The sequence below is a fragment of the Rhinolophus hipposideros genome (assembly GCF_964194185.1).
Source record: "Rhinolophus hipposideros genome assembly, chromosome: 12".
NCBI lineage: Eukaryota > Metazoa > Chordata > Mammalia > Chiroptera > Rhinolophidae > Rhinolophus > Rhinolophus hipposideros.
Window position 1 is genome coordinate 72,783,990 of NC_138058.1, and position 16,055 is coordinate 72,800,044.

The 16,055-nt window shown below is 50.2% G+C and overlaps 1 protein-coding gene across 1 annotated transcript; it reads right to left on the minus strand.

Annotated features, from left to right (window-relative positions):
* Positions 1 to 2,689: 2,689 nt before the first annotated feature.
* Positions 2,690 to 4,990, minus strand: ID2 (inhibitor of DNA binding 2). Its single transcript, XM_081068451.1, has 3 exons — positions 4,561 to 4,990; positions 4,212 to 4,275; positions 2,690 to 3,419 (listed from the first exon to the last, which is right to left on the minus strand). Exons 1-2 carry the CDS (start codon positions 4,906 to 4,908, stop codon positions 4,219 to 4,221), a joined length of 405 nt encoding a protein of 134 aa, XP_080924577.1. The 5' UTR covers positions 4,909 to 4,990; the 3' UTR covers positions 2,690 to 3,419; positions 4,212 to 4,218.
* Positions 4,991 to 16,055: the final 11,065 nt, after the last annotated feature.

Sequence of the window (16,055 nt, forward strand, 5' to 3'; positions counted from 1 at the left end):
CGTCTCTGAGTCTAGTTCCTGTAGTGTGGAGAGACCACATGCCTGCCTCCCTGGGAGGACCTACCCGTGGTGTTGAGAACTCAAATGAAATATACACTGATCTGCTCATTTATTGTTGGAGGCCAGTGTGACCTTGATTCCAACACCAGACAAGGAGAGCATGAGAAATGAAACCACAGCTCCATTTCATTCTCAGGAATTCTAAGTAAAGTACTGGCTAACAGATCCAACAGTGGATGTGAAGAGTATTAATACGTAATGGTCACGGAGGATTTATTGCAGAAATGCAAGGCCATTTCACATCAGAAAGATCAGTGGAAAACACTGGAGAAAATATCACTAAATACAGGAAAAATATTTTACCAAATTCACCCTCAACTTATGATTTTAAATTCTCCAAAAAAGCAAAACAACAAAAAAAAAACCCTAACAATTGAAAGGTTCTTCCTAGAGTTGATAAAGACTATGTATTCCAACATAATCCTAGAGCTAAATCATGTGTAATGGACAAAGTTTGACTTATTCTCTTACGATCTGGAATAAGACAAGGACACCCACTCTCCAAGCCTATTCCTGTAACGTATTGGGTAACGTTATTAAGCAGTTGGGTGGGGGAAATTAAAACCTTAAGGAATGAGAAGGGAAAACCTTCTGGCTTTCATTTGACTTCCCAATTCATTTTCCCCCACAATCCGATTATAGTCTGTTTGAGCACAGAGATCATGTCTGATACATTTAATAAATCCAAGGCAGCACCCACTCGAGAGATGGTGGCAGATACTGGTTTATCAAAGGGGACCCTAAGTTATAACGTAGTCAAGATTCACACGCGGAAACAACTGCACACACTGCTAGAGAGGCCTCTTTCATGATATCACCAGTCATCTTCAGAAGGCCGTGTCTCCCTGGCCTTCTCTCCCCGATGCTCCAGGTCGTTGCTCCTCTCCTTCCAAGCGTGTAGGAAGCCCCGGGTCCCCACTCGCGAGACGCCTTCCTCGCGTGGGCCAGCAGGTGGCGCCCGGCCTCCACTGGCCGGACCCAGAAGGGCCGCCCGGCTCCGCCGCGAAAAGTCCCCTCCGAAAGGTGCCGCTTTCCCCGGACTCTGCGGCTACTCTGGGTCCTTGTCCAAACCTTGCGAAGACGGTTCCCGCTCCCAGTGACTGTGCGGCAGGAGCTTGAAAGGGCCCGGTCCCGCGCTCACGGCTCCCCCGGGGAAGCCCAGGAGCCCTTGCTTCGGACCCTTGGTCCACGTCAGTCCCCTGCCCACCCACCCGACCAAACGCGGGTCACCCAGACCAGGGGCAACCAGGAGCTGGCGTCTGCTCCCCCACCGGCCACCCCGGAGGAGGACAGGTGTGGGGGCAGCGACCGGGCCTCACGTTTCCAGCCCTTGCTACGCGGGGGCCCAGCCCTGTGCAAGGTGGCCCGTGCAGGGTGCTGGGCGGGTTGACGACAGGTGGCTGGACGTCAAGGGAACAGGTCTGAAGGGCAGCCTGCGTCGGGAATGGCCCTCCCGCTCCAGATGCGCAACCAGAGCACGCTTTCCCGGCGGTGTGATTGTCAACGACGGCCCTGCGCTGGGACGTGGTGCTGGGCGCGGCTGGAACCAGAGCTCAGGGGCCCCAGCGGAGGGTCTCGGCCCGCCCGGCCCTCACTGCGCACGGGCAAGGCCAGGTTCTGCTGAGAGCCGAGGCCACCACCCACCCACCCCCACCCCCCCAGCTCGCTGGTGACGGATTCTGAGTCCGGGCCGGAAGCACCAGGGCAGACTTGGTGGCGCCACCCAAACACCTGCTGGCTGGGCGACAGTGGCCCCAGGTGAGACACCTATTCCCACCGACCTGTCCTCCCCCACCCCTGCTTTCTTCTCGAGTTCCGTCCCCCTCTGAGCGGCCTTCCAGAGCCTCCCAGGCCCACCCTCACACACCTAGGGAACCGTCTTCCAACCTGAAGATATCAATACACGTATGCGTGTGAATTTTAAAGACTACATTATATACCTTTTCAAACAGGGTCCAAAATGTTGCCACGTGAAAGCTGCTGTGGAAATAGCACGCTGCTATTTTTCTGACTTGAAAGGCCTTTCTCCTCTCCCTTCCCCCTTTCCTTCCTTGGGCAGTCCAGGGGCTCAGTCAAGGGTGAAGGGCGATTTAACAGCCACCTGGGTTGGAAAGGGGGCCAGACCCAAGCCCTGTCTCCCTGAGGGGGAGCAGCTAGCTACAGGTGAAGGAAGTACAGGGAGTGCTCAGCTTAATTCCCACGGGCAAACAGTGACACCGGGGGTCTTTTTGCCCTTCTAGTATCATATTCTGAATTCTATGGAGCTTTCTCTTCTGATGAACAAGCAGCTTACTCCAGAAGCATCTTAAACACCGACTCAGACAGATAGTCCTTCCAGACACTACATTTATTTTCAGTGACCTAACTCCTGAGAGGCACTGCCATAGCAACTCCTTGATCTGAAATTGAGCCACAAGGCACAGAACTACTTCTCCCTGATGAACGGAACGAAGAAAAACTTGTATTTATAACCTTCACAACCCTGACCACACATTTGCACTCAGCTCCAAGGCTTAGTTAGAGGGTAGTGGAAGGGATGAAGGAGGGGGTTAAAGTGGAGAGACAGAGAGGGAGAGAGAGCGAAAGAGATCTGAAAAATCATTCAGAATTCAGATATTAACTCCAGGCATGTTTTATTATAATCTTATACAGTCTACATAAATTTGAACTTGTATTGATTTGGGTTCAGTTATAACATAGCATAATAAAAATCAAAGCACTGGTCCTCTGAAATAAAGCAGGCAATCACCATTCAATAAACACACTTGATTTATTTTGTATAAAAGGGTTAAAGTTTACAACTAAACTTTTATAAAAAGTTTAGCATGAATAAGTACATCATTACACTTTGTATGCAGAAATATACATCTCTGCCACTATACAAGAAAACTCTAATTAAAGAGTTCACAAGGTTTCACTCAATATATATATATATATATTTATATATAAATATATACACAGCATTCAGTAGGCTTGCGTCAAAAAGGTAATTTCTGACCAAAAGACTTCATTTAAGTAACTGAATACTGGATCCTTCTGGTATTCACGCTCCACCTTTGAAAAAAGGCAAAGTCTGCTTAGATTGGGCAACTCCTTGTGATTTTTAACGTTTTCGCTCCCCATGGTGGGAATAGTATATAAAGAAACCTTCCAACTGCAGAAAGGGCATTAAAAGTCTTTTTCATAAATAACTCATATCAGTCCAGGTCAGACACCCTGGGGAAGATGATCTGATCCTTAGTTTTGCTTCCGTTTTTTTAAAAAGGTCCATTCAACTTGTCCTTGTGAAATGGTTGAAAAGTAGTAAGTTCCTGTGGATTTGTTGTCTGTTGTGCAAAGAAAAAAAGAGTCACGAACACCTGCAAAACATTGCAAGAGAAAGCAAGTTTAGGAGAATGCAAGCTAAGGGCAGAGGCGGGCAGACTGGCGCCCAGAGGAAGCCACAGTTTGAACATTTAACCAAACACTCAAAGGTTGGGCAAACCCTGGCCTCCAGATGCAACACACGCAGTCGGCCTGGACAGCACAAATTAAACATTAAAAGAGCAGAGACTCCAGGGGAAAACTTCCCAGCGCAATCTCCTATTTGGATCTCCAACAGCAGTGCTCACAGGCGCCAGTCTGCTTCTTGTAACAATTATGTGATTGAAAACAGCCCTTGAGTTTTAACAGATAGGGAAGCTGGAATCCCACATCACAGGCTGAGGCACAGGGTAGCAATGCAAGCCTCGCCGAATCCCAGGGGGCTACAGTTTTGGGAAGGAGGATCCCTGTGGAATTTGTGGCGATAAGATTAATTCCATGGAGGTTAGTACCTCATAGCACCGGAGCAAACGCAGGGAAGCCAGGGCATTACATTCGAGACAGAAGCCAATATACTTTCCTCTGCCACCTTCATAAGTCACCGGCATTTTATTTTATTTTTTTTAAGGAAAATGGTCTGTGAACTTTGTAACCAGAGGTAGAAGCCCCTTCCTGTCAAGGACATGTAGACCACGTACTACATGTAATACATCGCAGTACACATTCATTTACTAACTCCCCAAATTTACAGATACACAAGTACCTGGACACAAGAAGAAAAACACACTAGCTCGCACACACACTCCAGGGGTCAGTGTAACCAACGGGAGTCACAAGCAAACACTCACCATTTATTCAGCCACAGAGAGCTTTGCTGTCATTTGACATTAACTCAGAAGGGAATTCAGAAGCCTGCGAGAAAGGAGATAAAAGGCATGATGTTAGACAATCTTAGGGAGAAAGCAAGCGCCTCTCTTTTTAAGTAGTCCATGGAACAGCAAGTTCCATTAAACACGTTTATGCTACAATTCAGATCAAAGACACATATTAACATGTCAGAACTTAGTAGCAATTTCACGCACCGATCTACAGCAGATTTTAAGAAATAAATTAGCTCCTCTGGAAGTCACCGACTGCAGCCGACTCGACAACGGGGCAGCCCGGGCGGGCGCCGGGGAGCGCGGGAGCAGGTCTTACCTGCAAGGACAGGATGCTGATGTCCGTGTTCAGAGTGGTCAGTGGCGTCCTGGACGCCGGGCTCTGTCCGGGTCGCTGGTGATGCAGGCTGACAATAGTGGGGTGCGAGTCCAGGGCGATCTGCAGGTCCAAGATGTAGTCGATGACGTGCTGCAGGATTTCCATCTTGCTCACCTTCTTGTTCTGCGGGATGCTGGGCACCAGCTCTTTGAGCTTGGAGTAGCAGTCGTTCATGTTGTACAGCAGGCTCATCGGGTCGTCCACCGGGGTTTTGCTCCGGGAGATGCCCAGGCTGTGGTCCGAAAGGCTATTTTTCCTAACGGATCTCACTGGACTGAAGGCTTTCATGCTGACCGCCGGGAAGGAGAGACCGGGAGGAAGCGGGCTGCCCTGGAGCTCAGGCCGCCGCCTGCAGAACTTGCAGCGCTCGGCACCAGGCTCAGCTCAGAATGAAGCCGGGAGCGCGGCGGGGCGGCTTTTATACGCACTCGCCGGGGCCACACGATCGGGCTTCCCGGCGTCCCCATTGGTGGAAGTGGGGAGTCCATCAGGCTGGGCGGGCGTCTCTATTGGCGGGCGCTGGCGCGGGGCGAGCTTTCGGTCCTTCCGCGTTCGCAGCCAATCCCCGTGGGGTGGGCGGGGCGGGCGCGAGCCCAGCTGGGGTGGTAAATAGAGTACAGTAAGCGCGAGGAGGGAGGGGGAAGAAGGGAAGGAGGAGGAGTGTAGGGGACTGGGGAGGAGAGGGGGGTCCGGGGAAGGGGTGGAGGAGGAGGAGCCCTGGGAATCTAAAAGTGCATCTTAATTCTAATTCAAATGGTGAGGCAGGTCCTTCACCCTACGATGTGCCCCGACTCCTTGGAGCTTTCAGCAGCCCTACAATCACAGCGACCCCGGCAAGTTCAGCACAGCAGAGGGAAAACCACAGTTCACTGCGACCCAGGGAATGTCATCAAGATAGAAAGCATTTCTGCAGAAAGTGAAAACACAAATAAGTTGGCCATTGACAAGTGATGTTTGTAGAGTGAGTGCGGTTTCTTAAGCGAAAAGGCTATGTGAAAAGAAAAGCAACACCCACGCACGCATTCAACGACAGGTTTAGTGTGGGATCGTGCAACCCGGAGCAACGCGGGAGGCTGATTGTGCACTCAGTAAAACGAGTGCAGACTTATTGCAAACTGTGCGGATCGTTAAGCATCTCCGAGAGGCGGGAAGCTTTCGGGGTTCCTTTTCTAGAACAGGGCAGACAGATCCTACTAATCGGAAGTGATTAGGAGAATTTGCATATTGAAACTATTTACATACACTGCCCTTGAGGCTGGGGTCTGTGCCGTGCAGCGTAGGAGGCAAAGTAATGTGATTAATTATGCACAAATCCTGATTTTATGTGACACATTCCAGCACCTACAGTATTTTTTTAAGTTGTATGACAGGTAGGCGGCCCTAACCATTGACTGACATCTTTACAATATTAAAAAAAAAAATTCTGTTGTGTATGAGGTTTGGAATCTTTTCAGGACTAGTGCTGGATGCAGCCTCAGGTTTTATTTGTTCCTTTTTTTTTTTTTTAAAGTAAATCTTTAAGAACTCATCCTGCATTCTAAATTTTTTAAAAGTTTGCAACTATTTACTCAAATATTTTTCAGTTAATTCACACATAAGTTCAGCTTAACTGAAGATCACTGAATTAGCTGTGTGTTTTGAAAAATCATACTTCTCTAGAATACAAAACTGGAAAATCCAAGAAAACATTATATTTCTATGTATTGTGTTTGTTTTTTGTCTCAGTGTCCATCTCCTTTGCGTGGAAGAAAAAGGAAGGGGGCAGAAATGGAGAAAAAGCAAAGCTTAATAATGAGGAAACAGTATTTTTTCCTTCAATTAATGTTTAATTTCTCAGCTGGTGGACCAGCCATGTGCCTGCCCCAGGGCTTCTTTTTAGGGAGGCCGAGTTGGTACTAGTGGGTGTCACCTTCAGAAAATCCAGCCCCTTCATTTTGGAGGACCGAGGAGGATGGCTTCCTGACCTGCAGAGAAACCTGCTGAGGGCCTGGTTCTGCAAAGGCCGCCTGTATCTCTGTTTCTGACAGTGTTCGATTAACAACTTCTCCTCTGATATGAAATCTGGAAATGATTTAATACCGGAGTCCTCCACAGTTCGAGCCTTTTGATGTGCTTTGTATGCATGTGTTTCTGTCACATACATGCCACAGTGGAACAGATTTTGTTTTGACACTATTTTGGTTCATGATGTTATACTTCGACTATTTTACAATAATAGCCAATGTAAACAAACATCTTTGGGATTCTCAAATTATTACTTGTGATTCTTGGACATTGCACTTCTGAGACACTGACGCACTCCTAGCTTTTTCCAAGGACACCGTATGTTAACATCCCTGCCAGCCTCATTATCCATTCCAACAGCCAGGCTCCGGGCTGGTTGGTAATGAGTGTCGTGCAGCATGACTTTGTACACTCGCGAAGTTGATCAAGGCAGTGCCTTCTCCTGTGATCATTTTTGTGCCCTGATGTAGTAAGATTGCTAAATATGGTGCAAGTTTTCTGGTTTCTTTCTTTAGCTGCCATGTCAGAGTCCAGTCAGCCTGATTGTGTTGAATTCGACTCGACTGGCACGCTACCCAGTTCTACATTCATTTAAAGATCATTTTAAGGGGATTCTGAGGCTGTATAAATTAATGATTTTAAAAAGGCCTGAGTTACCAGCATGTCTGGCTCAGCAAGCCCAATACGGAGTTACCTTTCAAGTTCTGTTTTCGTGTCAGGGCATTTTGGGGTGGGTTACCAGGCAGTGAAAGACCTGTCAATCGGTGTCTCCGTGGGTTTGCAACTGAGGCCTGTAAAGTTCAAATGCTCCCAGCTGCAGAAAGGGCCCTGGATTTGCAAGATCCGTGGGTGGTGGGAAGGTGTGAAGGGCTTCCGGTGTGTGGGGGGTGGGGTGGGGGTGGAGATACCGTCCCCCCATTTAAAGGAACACGCCGCCCTGGAAGTTCCCCTAGGCCGGGTCCGGGGCTCGCCTGGGCACTCGGCCTGCAGCCCAGGCCCGGCCGGCGGTTCCCGGCGCGTCCAGCCCCCCGCAGCACCCCGGGGCCCGCGCGCGCGATGCCGCGAGACGGGCGGGAGGAGCCTTCGGGGGGAGGGGGCGTCTCAAGGTCCTCCTCGCACATCTGGCGCGGTGGGGAGCGCTCGCTTTCCTCCCCCCCCCCCCGGTTTTGTTCTCACAGCTGTGTCCATTCCGCCCGTGACCCCCCGAGTGATCCCTGACAGGTGATGAATTGGCGGCGGCGCGCGGGCCAGGCCGCGGCGGGGCCGGAGCCGGAGCCCCGGAGCAGACTCTCTGGCGCCAGGCGCGTGACGCCGCCCATTCACGCCGCCCGGCAGCCTCGTCCTCGCGGCGCCGCTCAGGCGGCTGCCATGGCAACCGCGCCGTCACTCAGCGCGCGCTCCCAGCTGATCCAGGCCTGCGAGGCCCCGCGCTCCCAGGCTGGGCCGGCCCGGCCCGCGCGCACCTGCAGCCGCCGCGCGTCTTAAGTTTCGAGCGATTTGGGGGAAAGAAGGACCGAGAAGAAAAGAAAAGGAGGCGGGGGGGGGGTGTGGGGGGGCGAAGTGGGGGGAGAGCAAAAAAGCCGGGAGAGGGAGAAGAAAGAAATCTTCCTTGTGCCCAAGGAGGCATCCTGCGGCTTAGAGGTTGCCAAAGCAAAAGGTTTTGCGTTATTTTGTTTTTGCGACCGAGGCGTTCAAGGTGGGGCTGGCGCGAGGGAAGGGCGGATGGGCAGAAGGTGGCCGTCTCAGCGATGGCGACATTCCTTTATTCCTTTGGGTCCTCGCGGACATGACTGTGATGCCGCAATCCTAAAAATGCTTTGAAGAACCTCCGGCCCCGTCCCCACGCCCCCTGCCTGCCTCCTAGGAACCTTTGCAGGCTGCACTAAAATACACCAGGCTTTTCCAGAAGAGCCCCAACTCCTCCCCGGGGAGGCGGGAGCCTGTGCGCCCGACGCTGCTCGGAGCCTCTGCGCGCGGACTCCGCCGGCGCCCTCAGTACCACTACAAAGCGGGCAGCCGCCTTCGCCCCTTTCCAGGGCTGCGCTTTCCGCGGAGGACAGGCATCACGAGGCCAGTCACCTCCAAGGCAGCCCGCGGACGCAGACGCCGCCTCCGTCCCGGCTTTATCTCTGGGGAAAGTTCCAGTGTGAGAACCAGATGCCAACATTCCCGGACAGTTTATGGCACCCGGATCCCTCAAGGGGGCTCCTCTGCAGTTCGAGTGTTAGCAGCAATTATTTGTCGTCTGTTCTGGAGAGCAGTTCCTGAACGTGGATGTCCTCTGCTGGCCCTAAACGGGGGGGGGGGGGGGGGGGCACAGGGGGCGCGACCGTGCCCGATCCCGTTATCTGGTTGAACAGAGTGTGTTGTGGTTTTCGAGGAAACAGCATCTGGATTACATGAGGATTCAAGTTTTTGCTTTCCTTGTTTATTTAATACGTTGGCAAGAGGGAGCCCTTCTCCTGAAACCAGATAACCGAATTTGGGCTTAAAACAGAGTTAGATGGGGGGCAACGAGAAGGGAGAAAAATGAGCAGAGCCGCAAAGAGCACACAAGGGGATGTTTACTTTTCTCCCTTTGGGTATTTCTGAAGACCCGCCTAACCTTCTGTACTTCTTGTCCCTGCACAGCTAATGCATTGCGTTGGTAACAAAGCGCCTCCGCCACCACAATGGCCTAGCAGGCGTCCTGCCGCCGTTCCTTCGAGGATTTGGCGGTCCTGCTGGCCACGACCTCAGGAGCACCCGGGAAGGCGCGGCGCCAACCCCAGCAGCTTTCAGCGGTCTGCTCTCCTCGTGGGGGGGTCACCTTTCAGCTCCGCGCGTTCAGAGCAAGCAAAGTTTGGGGAGTTTGGCGGAGGGGCCCAGTTAACAACCAGCTTGGCAAATATTTAGTTACAGATGCTGTGAAGTGCCCGGTTTGTGGCCACGTTTGGCCTTCACAAAGGATTTTCCTGTGACTTTCGTTCCGGTCACCAAATTAAAAAAGAAAATTAACTTGAGCGAGAGATAAGGTCTTGGAAAACAATCCCGGGCCGCCCGCGAGCTGGCGGGCGCGGGGCTGGCGTCGCCGAGTCTGCGCCACCCCAGCGCGCGGCGTGGGTCCTGCCGCCCCCGCCGTGCGCCCCCGGCGCCGCCGGAGCACAGTGGCCAGGCCGGGGGCTGCCTGCGCCAGGGTGAGTCCGCGGCCACGCTCCGCAGCCAGCGACGAGGGCGGGCTCGTCGGGCATCAGGCTGCATCTTAATATTATAACGCGGCACCAAAAGCAAAACCCGCGTCCCGGCTAACAAGAAACACATTGTGCGCTCCTTCCACCCCCTTTTTGGCCGAAGCCACATTTGCGCGCCGGCTTCGACGCGCCAGCCAAGTCCATGACTTCAGGAGGGAGGAACCCGCCCGCCCCGAACCACGTGCGCACGGGCCCTGACCCCCCCCCCCCCACCCGGCGCCCCGCCGCCCTGTCCCAGCGCCTGGTCAGGGGCCCAGGCCAGGGCGGGGCGCGCTCGGCGAACACTCGTCCTGAGCCCGCCGCGCGGTAGGCACTGCCCTTTCCCGACCCAAAGGCCGGTGCTGCCCACCGCCCAGGGCACTGGTGGCACCCAGGTGGCGCCAGCGCTGGTAACTAATCACTGCCTTCACAGGTTGGTTGGTGAAGAGACTTTTGTTTTTAAAATACTTTCACACTGTTCCCCCGACCCCCCCCCACTTCATCCCCACCCCCACCCTTCACTCCCAGCGTCTGCTCCACGCGACCCATGGCTATTTACAGACCTCCTCCTCCCTAGTTAGAGGGAAATTCTTGAGGGTTCTGCAGGCTCCCAGCCACACGCCTGGGACGTCAAATGTCGTTGTAGCCTGTCTGTGGGGGGGGGGGGGGGACAAGACCTAGGGCTGCACCCTCAGGGAGGTGCGCGCAGGGGACCTGTAGGAGCTTCTGCAGGAGCAGTTCCTGGGCACCCTCGTCAGTTCCGCAGGGGTGCCGCTGACCTTCTGGAGCCAGGGGCCTTCTCCGTTTCGTGCTGGGGATGGCCATCAGCCGGATCCCGGAGGAAAGGCTGTGGGAATTCAGTTATACGTTTTATTTTAACCATGTCTGCCTTTCCCAGTTGGAAGAACACAGAGACATTCCATTTCAAAGAGAGAAGGGCAGCGCTGTGGCCCTCTCTAAGGGGAGGTTAAACATTTACTTGGGTAAGAATAACTAACCATTTACAAGCCTGCTCACGGCTCATCTATTCTGCTCATCACTTCGACCTCACCAGTTAGGAAAGGCCCCCATCTTACAGAGAAAGAAACTGAGGCACAGATGAATGACAGATCCCTCAGTGGCCCATACTCCCTAGGACGACAGCCTGTGATGATGCAGAGGTGTGTGACCTTCACTCCAGGTGGGGTATTGATTGCTTTTTTATTTTGAAATTCCTTCCAATCTTACAGTCTGGAGAGCCCAGAGCCAGGAATTTGTAAAACATTTTCTTCTCACCTGTCTCAAAAGCTCACACTGAGTGACTGAGCTTGACTCTTTATTAACAAAAGGTCAACTCAGATCGGAGGACTTCTCAGATCTCCCCATAGGTAAGAGTCACCTTTCCATGCAGAGTCCTGGGGCCCACCTCTGTGAGTTCTGATTCAGAAAACAGCCTTTTGAACAAGCCTCCTGCTGAGATGATGATGGTGCAGGGACCACACTTTGGCTTCAGGTGCACAACTGGCCTCTTAAATCCACCCTGTAGTTGGTGAGGTCGCCTACTGGGTGACAATGAGCCATCTTGGACACCTTGAGGACATTTGTTTTTAGAAAACTGAAGCGGACAAGGAAAGTTTATTATATTTACCCCCTTTTTCCACTTTCCTTCCTGCTGTTCCAGTTCTCTTTCTTTTTTCTTCTTTTTTTAATTGGGGAATATTGGGGGACAGTGTGTTTCTCCAGGGCCCATCAGCTCCAAGTCATTGTCTTTCAGTCTGGTTGTGGAGGGCGCAGCTCAGCTCCAAGAACAGTCGCCATTTTCAATCTTTAGTTGCAGGGGACACAGCCCACCCTCCCATGTGGGAATTAAACGGCAACCCTGTCGTTCAGAGCTCGTTCTCTGACCACCCGAGCCATCCGGCTGCCCCCAACCCTCTTTCCTTGGTCATTTCTTTTCTGTTTCAAGAGCATCCTTTAAACATTCTTTTAGGGTAGGTCTGCTGGATACAAGTTCTCTCAGCATTCTGCATCTGAGCAAGTCTAGTTTTCCCTTTGATTCCTGAAGGATATTTTTGCTGGATCTAGAATTCTGGGTTGGCAGTTCTTTTCCTTCAGCATTTGACATACTGTGCCATTTCTTCTGGCCACAGTGGCTTCTGATGAGAAATGTGTTATCCTTCAAATTGCGTTTTCCTCTGTAAATAAGGTGCTGCTTCTCTCTCCTTGCCTTGTTTGTCTTCAGTTTTCAGAAATTTGCCCATGATGTATCATGGGCATGGATTTCTTTGTGTTTTTCCTGTTTGGAGTTCTCTCAGCTTCTTGACTCTGTAGGTTTGTCTTGCCAAATGTGGAGAATTTTCAACCAGTATTTCTTCACCCTCTTCTTTTTTCTCCTTCCGGGACCCTCATGACAAAGCATGTTATAGTCCCACAAGCTATGCCAATTATTATTATTTTTTAAAGTTTACTTTCTGTTGTTCAGATTGGGTAGTTTCTATTGTTCTATCTTCAAGTTCGCTGATTCTTTCCTTTGTTCTCGCCATTTTTATTTTGAGCCCACCCAGTGAGTGTTTTTTGTTTTGGCTATTGTATTTTTCAGTTCTAAAATCTCCATTTAGTTCTTCTTTGTATTTTCTTTTCCTTTGCTGAGATTTTCTTTTGTTGTTTGGGTGTGTTCATAATTGCTCAAAAACTTTTTTGATAGCTTCTATAAAATCTTTATCAGTCAATTCCAACTTCATGTCAACTTGGTGTTGGCAACTGTCACTTGTCTTTAGTTATTCAAACTGAGCTTTTTTCCTCGTTGTTGGTGTGACATGACAAGTGATTTTTGATTGAAACCTGGACATTTTGGATGTTAGGTTATGATACTCGGGACCTTATTTAAATCTTCTATCAGAGCAGACCTCAGTTGATACTACCCTGGCTGAGATGGGGACAAGTGCCTCCTTACTGCTCCCTATGTGGCCTCCACAGGTACTGTGGAGGTGGAGGCCTCTTACCTGTGGAAGGTGGTGAGGGTCCCAGCTTCTCACTCAGCCTTGTCTGAGACCACCCAACGGGAGGGAGAGCAGTGCCTGGTTACTGCTGGGTAAGGGTGGAAGTCCAGGGTCCTATGTGCTCTCTACTGATACTGTTGAAGGGCTCATTGATGGCGAGCAGGGCTGAGTGCCTCTCCTCCCCACTCTGCCTTCTCTGAGACCGTCCTATTGCAGTGGGAGGCTGAGCTGGGGGCACCTTATGACGTCAGCATGAGTGTGGAACTGTAGGCTCTCACTCTGCCTTTGCTGATGGGGGTGGAGTTAGGGCCACAGTCTTCTCTGTGGCGCTTGGTTAGAGTAGGACGGTCATTGCATACAGTTTTCTGTCTTGCCAGGCTGCCTCTTTCCTGGTCCTTTGTCTGTGTCCATTGGTGTTTCTGGGGACCTGCTTCTCTAGTGCCTGGTTCAGGAGATATGAAGTACAAAGAACACCCCAAGAAAACGTCACCATGGCGTTCCTTGGGCCCCATTGTCACTAGCCTGTCTGCCTCTTCACTCTACCTTCTAGTATTCTGATGCATATTTTATAATGTTCAGAGTTTTTCACTCTGCTTAGAAGGAAGGAATAGGGAGAAGTACATCTACTCCATCTTGTCTAGAACTGGAAGTCATGGATTTTAAAAAGTATTATTTAACTGTTGTCTTAGCAGGCTCAACCTGGCCCTGACAGCAGGCTTACCTTTGGCTGGAAGGGTTGTTTAGAATTCTTTTAGACCAGTTCTGATTCATCCCACTAGCAGTTTTGGGGTCCTTTCTAGCTAGGGAGCTAGAGAAATCTTTCACCTTCCATGGCATGGGTCCTACTTGTGCTGTTGTTGCTGCTGCCCAGACCATGGGCAAGCCACCTGTTTAGTGGCACGGAGGGAGGGTGCCATGTCCCAGGGAGGAGGCTCTGGTATCTTTTCTTACTTGAGGACCCTTGAATTATGCTGGAAGCAGAGCAGCTTGTGGTTAGAAGGGGAGATGTAAAAATCTGGTATTTGGGTATCCTCCCGGGGAGGGACTGTCATTTGGGAGCACATATATGCCATTGGCATATATATGGCATATTGTGTATTCATATAATTATCCCTGAATGAAAGCAAGAGGAAACATGTAGGGAGCTGTTTTCATAGTTCTTTTATTAACGTTTACATGAGTTAATGAACACACAAGCAGATCTGATGAAAACATGTCAGTAGTAAAACTGCAAAGTTGGTTTTAAAGAGGGAAGTCACTGGCTTGTGAGTAATCAGATCTTACCTCAGCTGGGAAAGAAAACAGGTTTTCTAATCTTCAAAACTGCAGCCAGTGTGAATGGCGGCACAGATGAAATAGAGCTCAAAGGCAGACATCCATCCATCTATCCATCATCCATCCATCCATCTATCCATTCATCCATCTATCTATCCATCCATCCATTACACGTCTGTCCATCATCCATCCATCCATTCCTCCATTCAGTACGTGTTTACTGAACACCTACTGTGCCCCAAGCACTCTTCTAGAAACTTAGGAATTATTAGTGAACAAAACTGACAAAATTCCCTGCCCGCCAGGATGCTACATTTGTTTTGACCTTTATTTTTAATTATTATTATTATTTTTTTTTTTTAAGGAGGGCACAGCTCACAGTGGCCCATGTGGGGATCGAACTTGGTGCTACCAGCACCGTGCTCTAACCAACCAAGCTAACTGGCCACCCCCAGGATGCTGCATTTTAGTGGGAGGAGACAAAGAAACAAAGTTAGTAAGTAAATCGCATAGATTATTAGAAGATGACGAAGGTGATGGCAGTAAATCATGGGTGGGGAATAAGCAGAGGGGAGCAAGGATGAAGTGACAGTTTTGAATAGGGTGGTCCTGGTAGGCTGCATTGAGAAGTGACATCAGAGCAGAGACTTGAAGAAAGAAAGTCTCCCTGCTTTCATGGCTTGGAAGGTGATGACAGTAAAGGAGGAGAGGCTCAGGCACACAGTAGGCCTGCGCAAGACTGTGTGCCCAACCTCGACAACCCAGGAAGCAGCTACTGCCTTAGGGACTCTACTTTAGGGAAGTACGAAGCTTTCCCTTGGGGAGGTTAAGGAACACGTCAAAGGTCACAGAGCCGCCAAGTGTCAGGCTCAGGGAGCAAAGCCAAGGAAAGCAGATCTGTTCTCTCTGCTTCTTTCAGTCAAGAATAGAGAACGATAGTGAGGACAGTTATTCTGAAGTGGAGCAGAGTAACAAAAGCCCCAAGGCAACATTTCAGCATCTGCTCACGAACCAGCGGCCATCTACGCAGGGATGGGACTTTGCTATTGTGTTCCTGAAAGCGCTGCCAGGGAAAACATGACTAGAATGATCTGGAAGCTTCTGGAAAAAGTGGATTTGTAGACTCTGACCTCTATCTATCTCATAAGAATCTGGAGGTAGGGTGAGGCATAGAGCCAAGGACTTTAAATTTTTTCACAAGATTCCTGGTCAATCCTGGGATCATGCTTTAAGAAACACTCCCCAGAACCCCAGCATCTTAGCAGAGATGGCAAGGTGACAACAGAAGCTGCATTTTAGATAAGATCTCCCAGGTGATTCTTACCTCCATGTGATGATTAGAAGTGGCTGTTTTGTGACATAATGGAGGTTCTGACTTTTGGGGACATTGAAGGAAGGATGGGAATTAAATACTCAAGCTGTACCCATGTTCCATTTAAAAACATAATAATTTATAATCAAAATAAATGAGTTTGTTCACTTTTGAATGTAAACCATACAATTGAGAGATCAAGGACCACTTTTTAAAAAGCAAATGTAAGCGCTCTTTGTGTTTTGATGGTGATACAGTTTTGCTTTTCGTTTCTATTTAATACTAGTGTTCATTACTCTGGCTCCCTCTCGGCTGCTCTTCTCGGTAGGAAAAGTTCTAGTAAATACAGTATTAACATGACTTTGCTGTTTTGTGAGAGCTGTGGTGGTTCAGCTATCTGTGGAATCTTGGCCTGATTCTTCCCAGCTCTGCTGTCCACCCTCCGTCCCTCCGAAGGGGCCGACTGTGGCCCCCTGCGTCTGCCCCAGCTGTTTGTGATGACCCCCACCCCAGGATTTCTCTGGGTGACTGATTCAACATGAATCAGCAACGTGATTTTTAGGGGAGCCAGGATATTTTGCCACACAACCAACATATGGTAAACATTCACACTGTTTAGCAAAATCATTGTAAATTAAACACACCAGGAAAAAAAAA

Excerpts from the sequence above, each read along its gene's own strand:
- ID2 (XM_081068451.1), bottom strand. The coding sequence starts at position 4,908 with ATGAAAGCCTTCAGTCCAGTGAGATCCGTTAGGAAAAATAGCCTTTCG. Across the intron at positions 4,276-4,560 it reads TCAGCATCCTGTCCTTGCAG|GCTTCTGAATTCCCTTCTGA; the intron begins GTAAGACCTGCT and ends CCTTTCTCGCAG.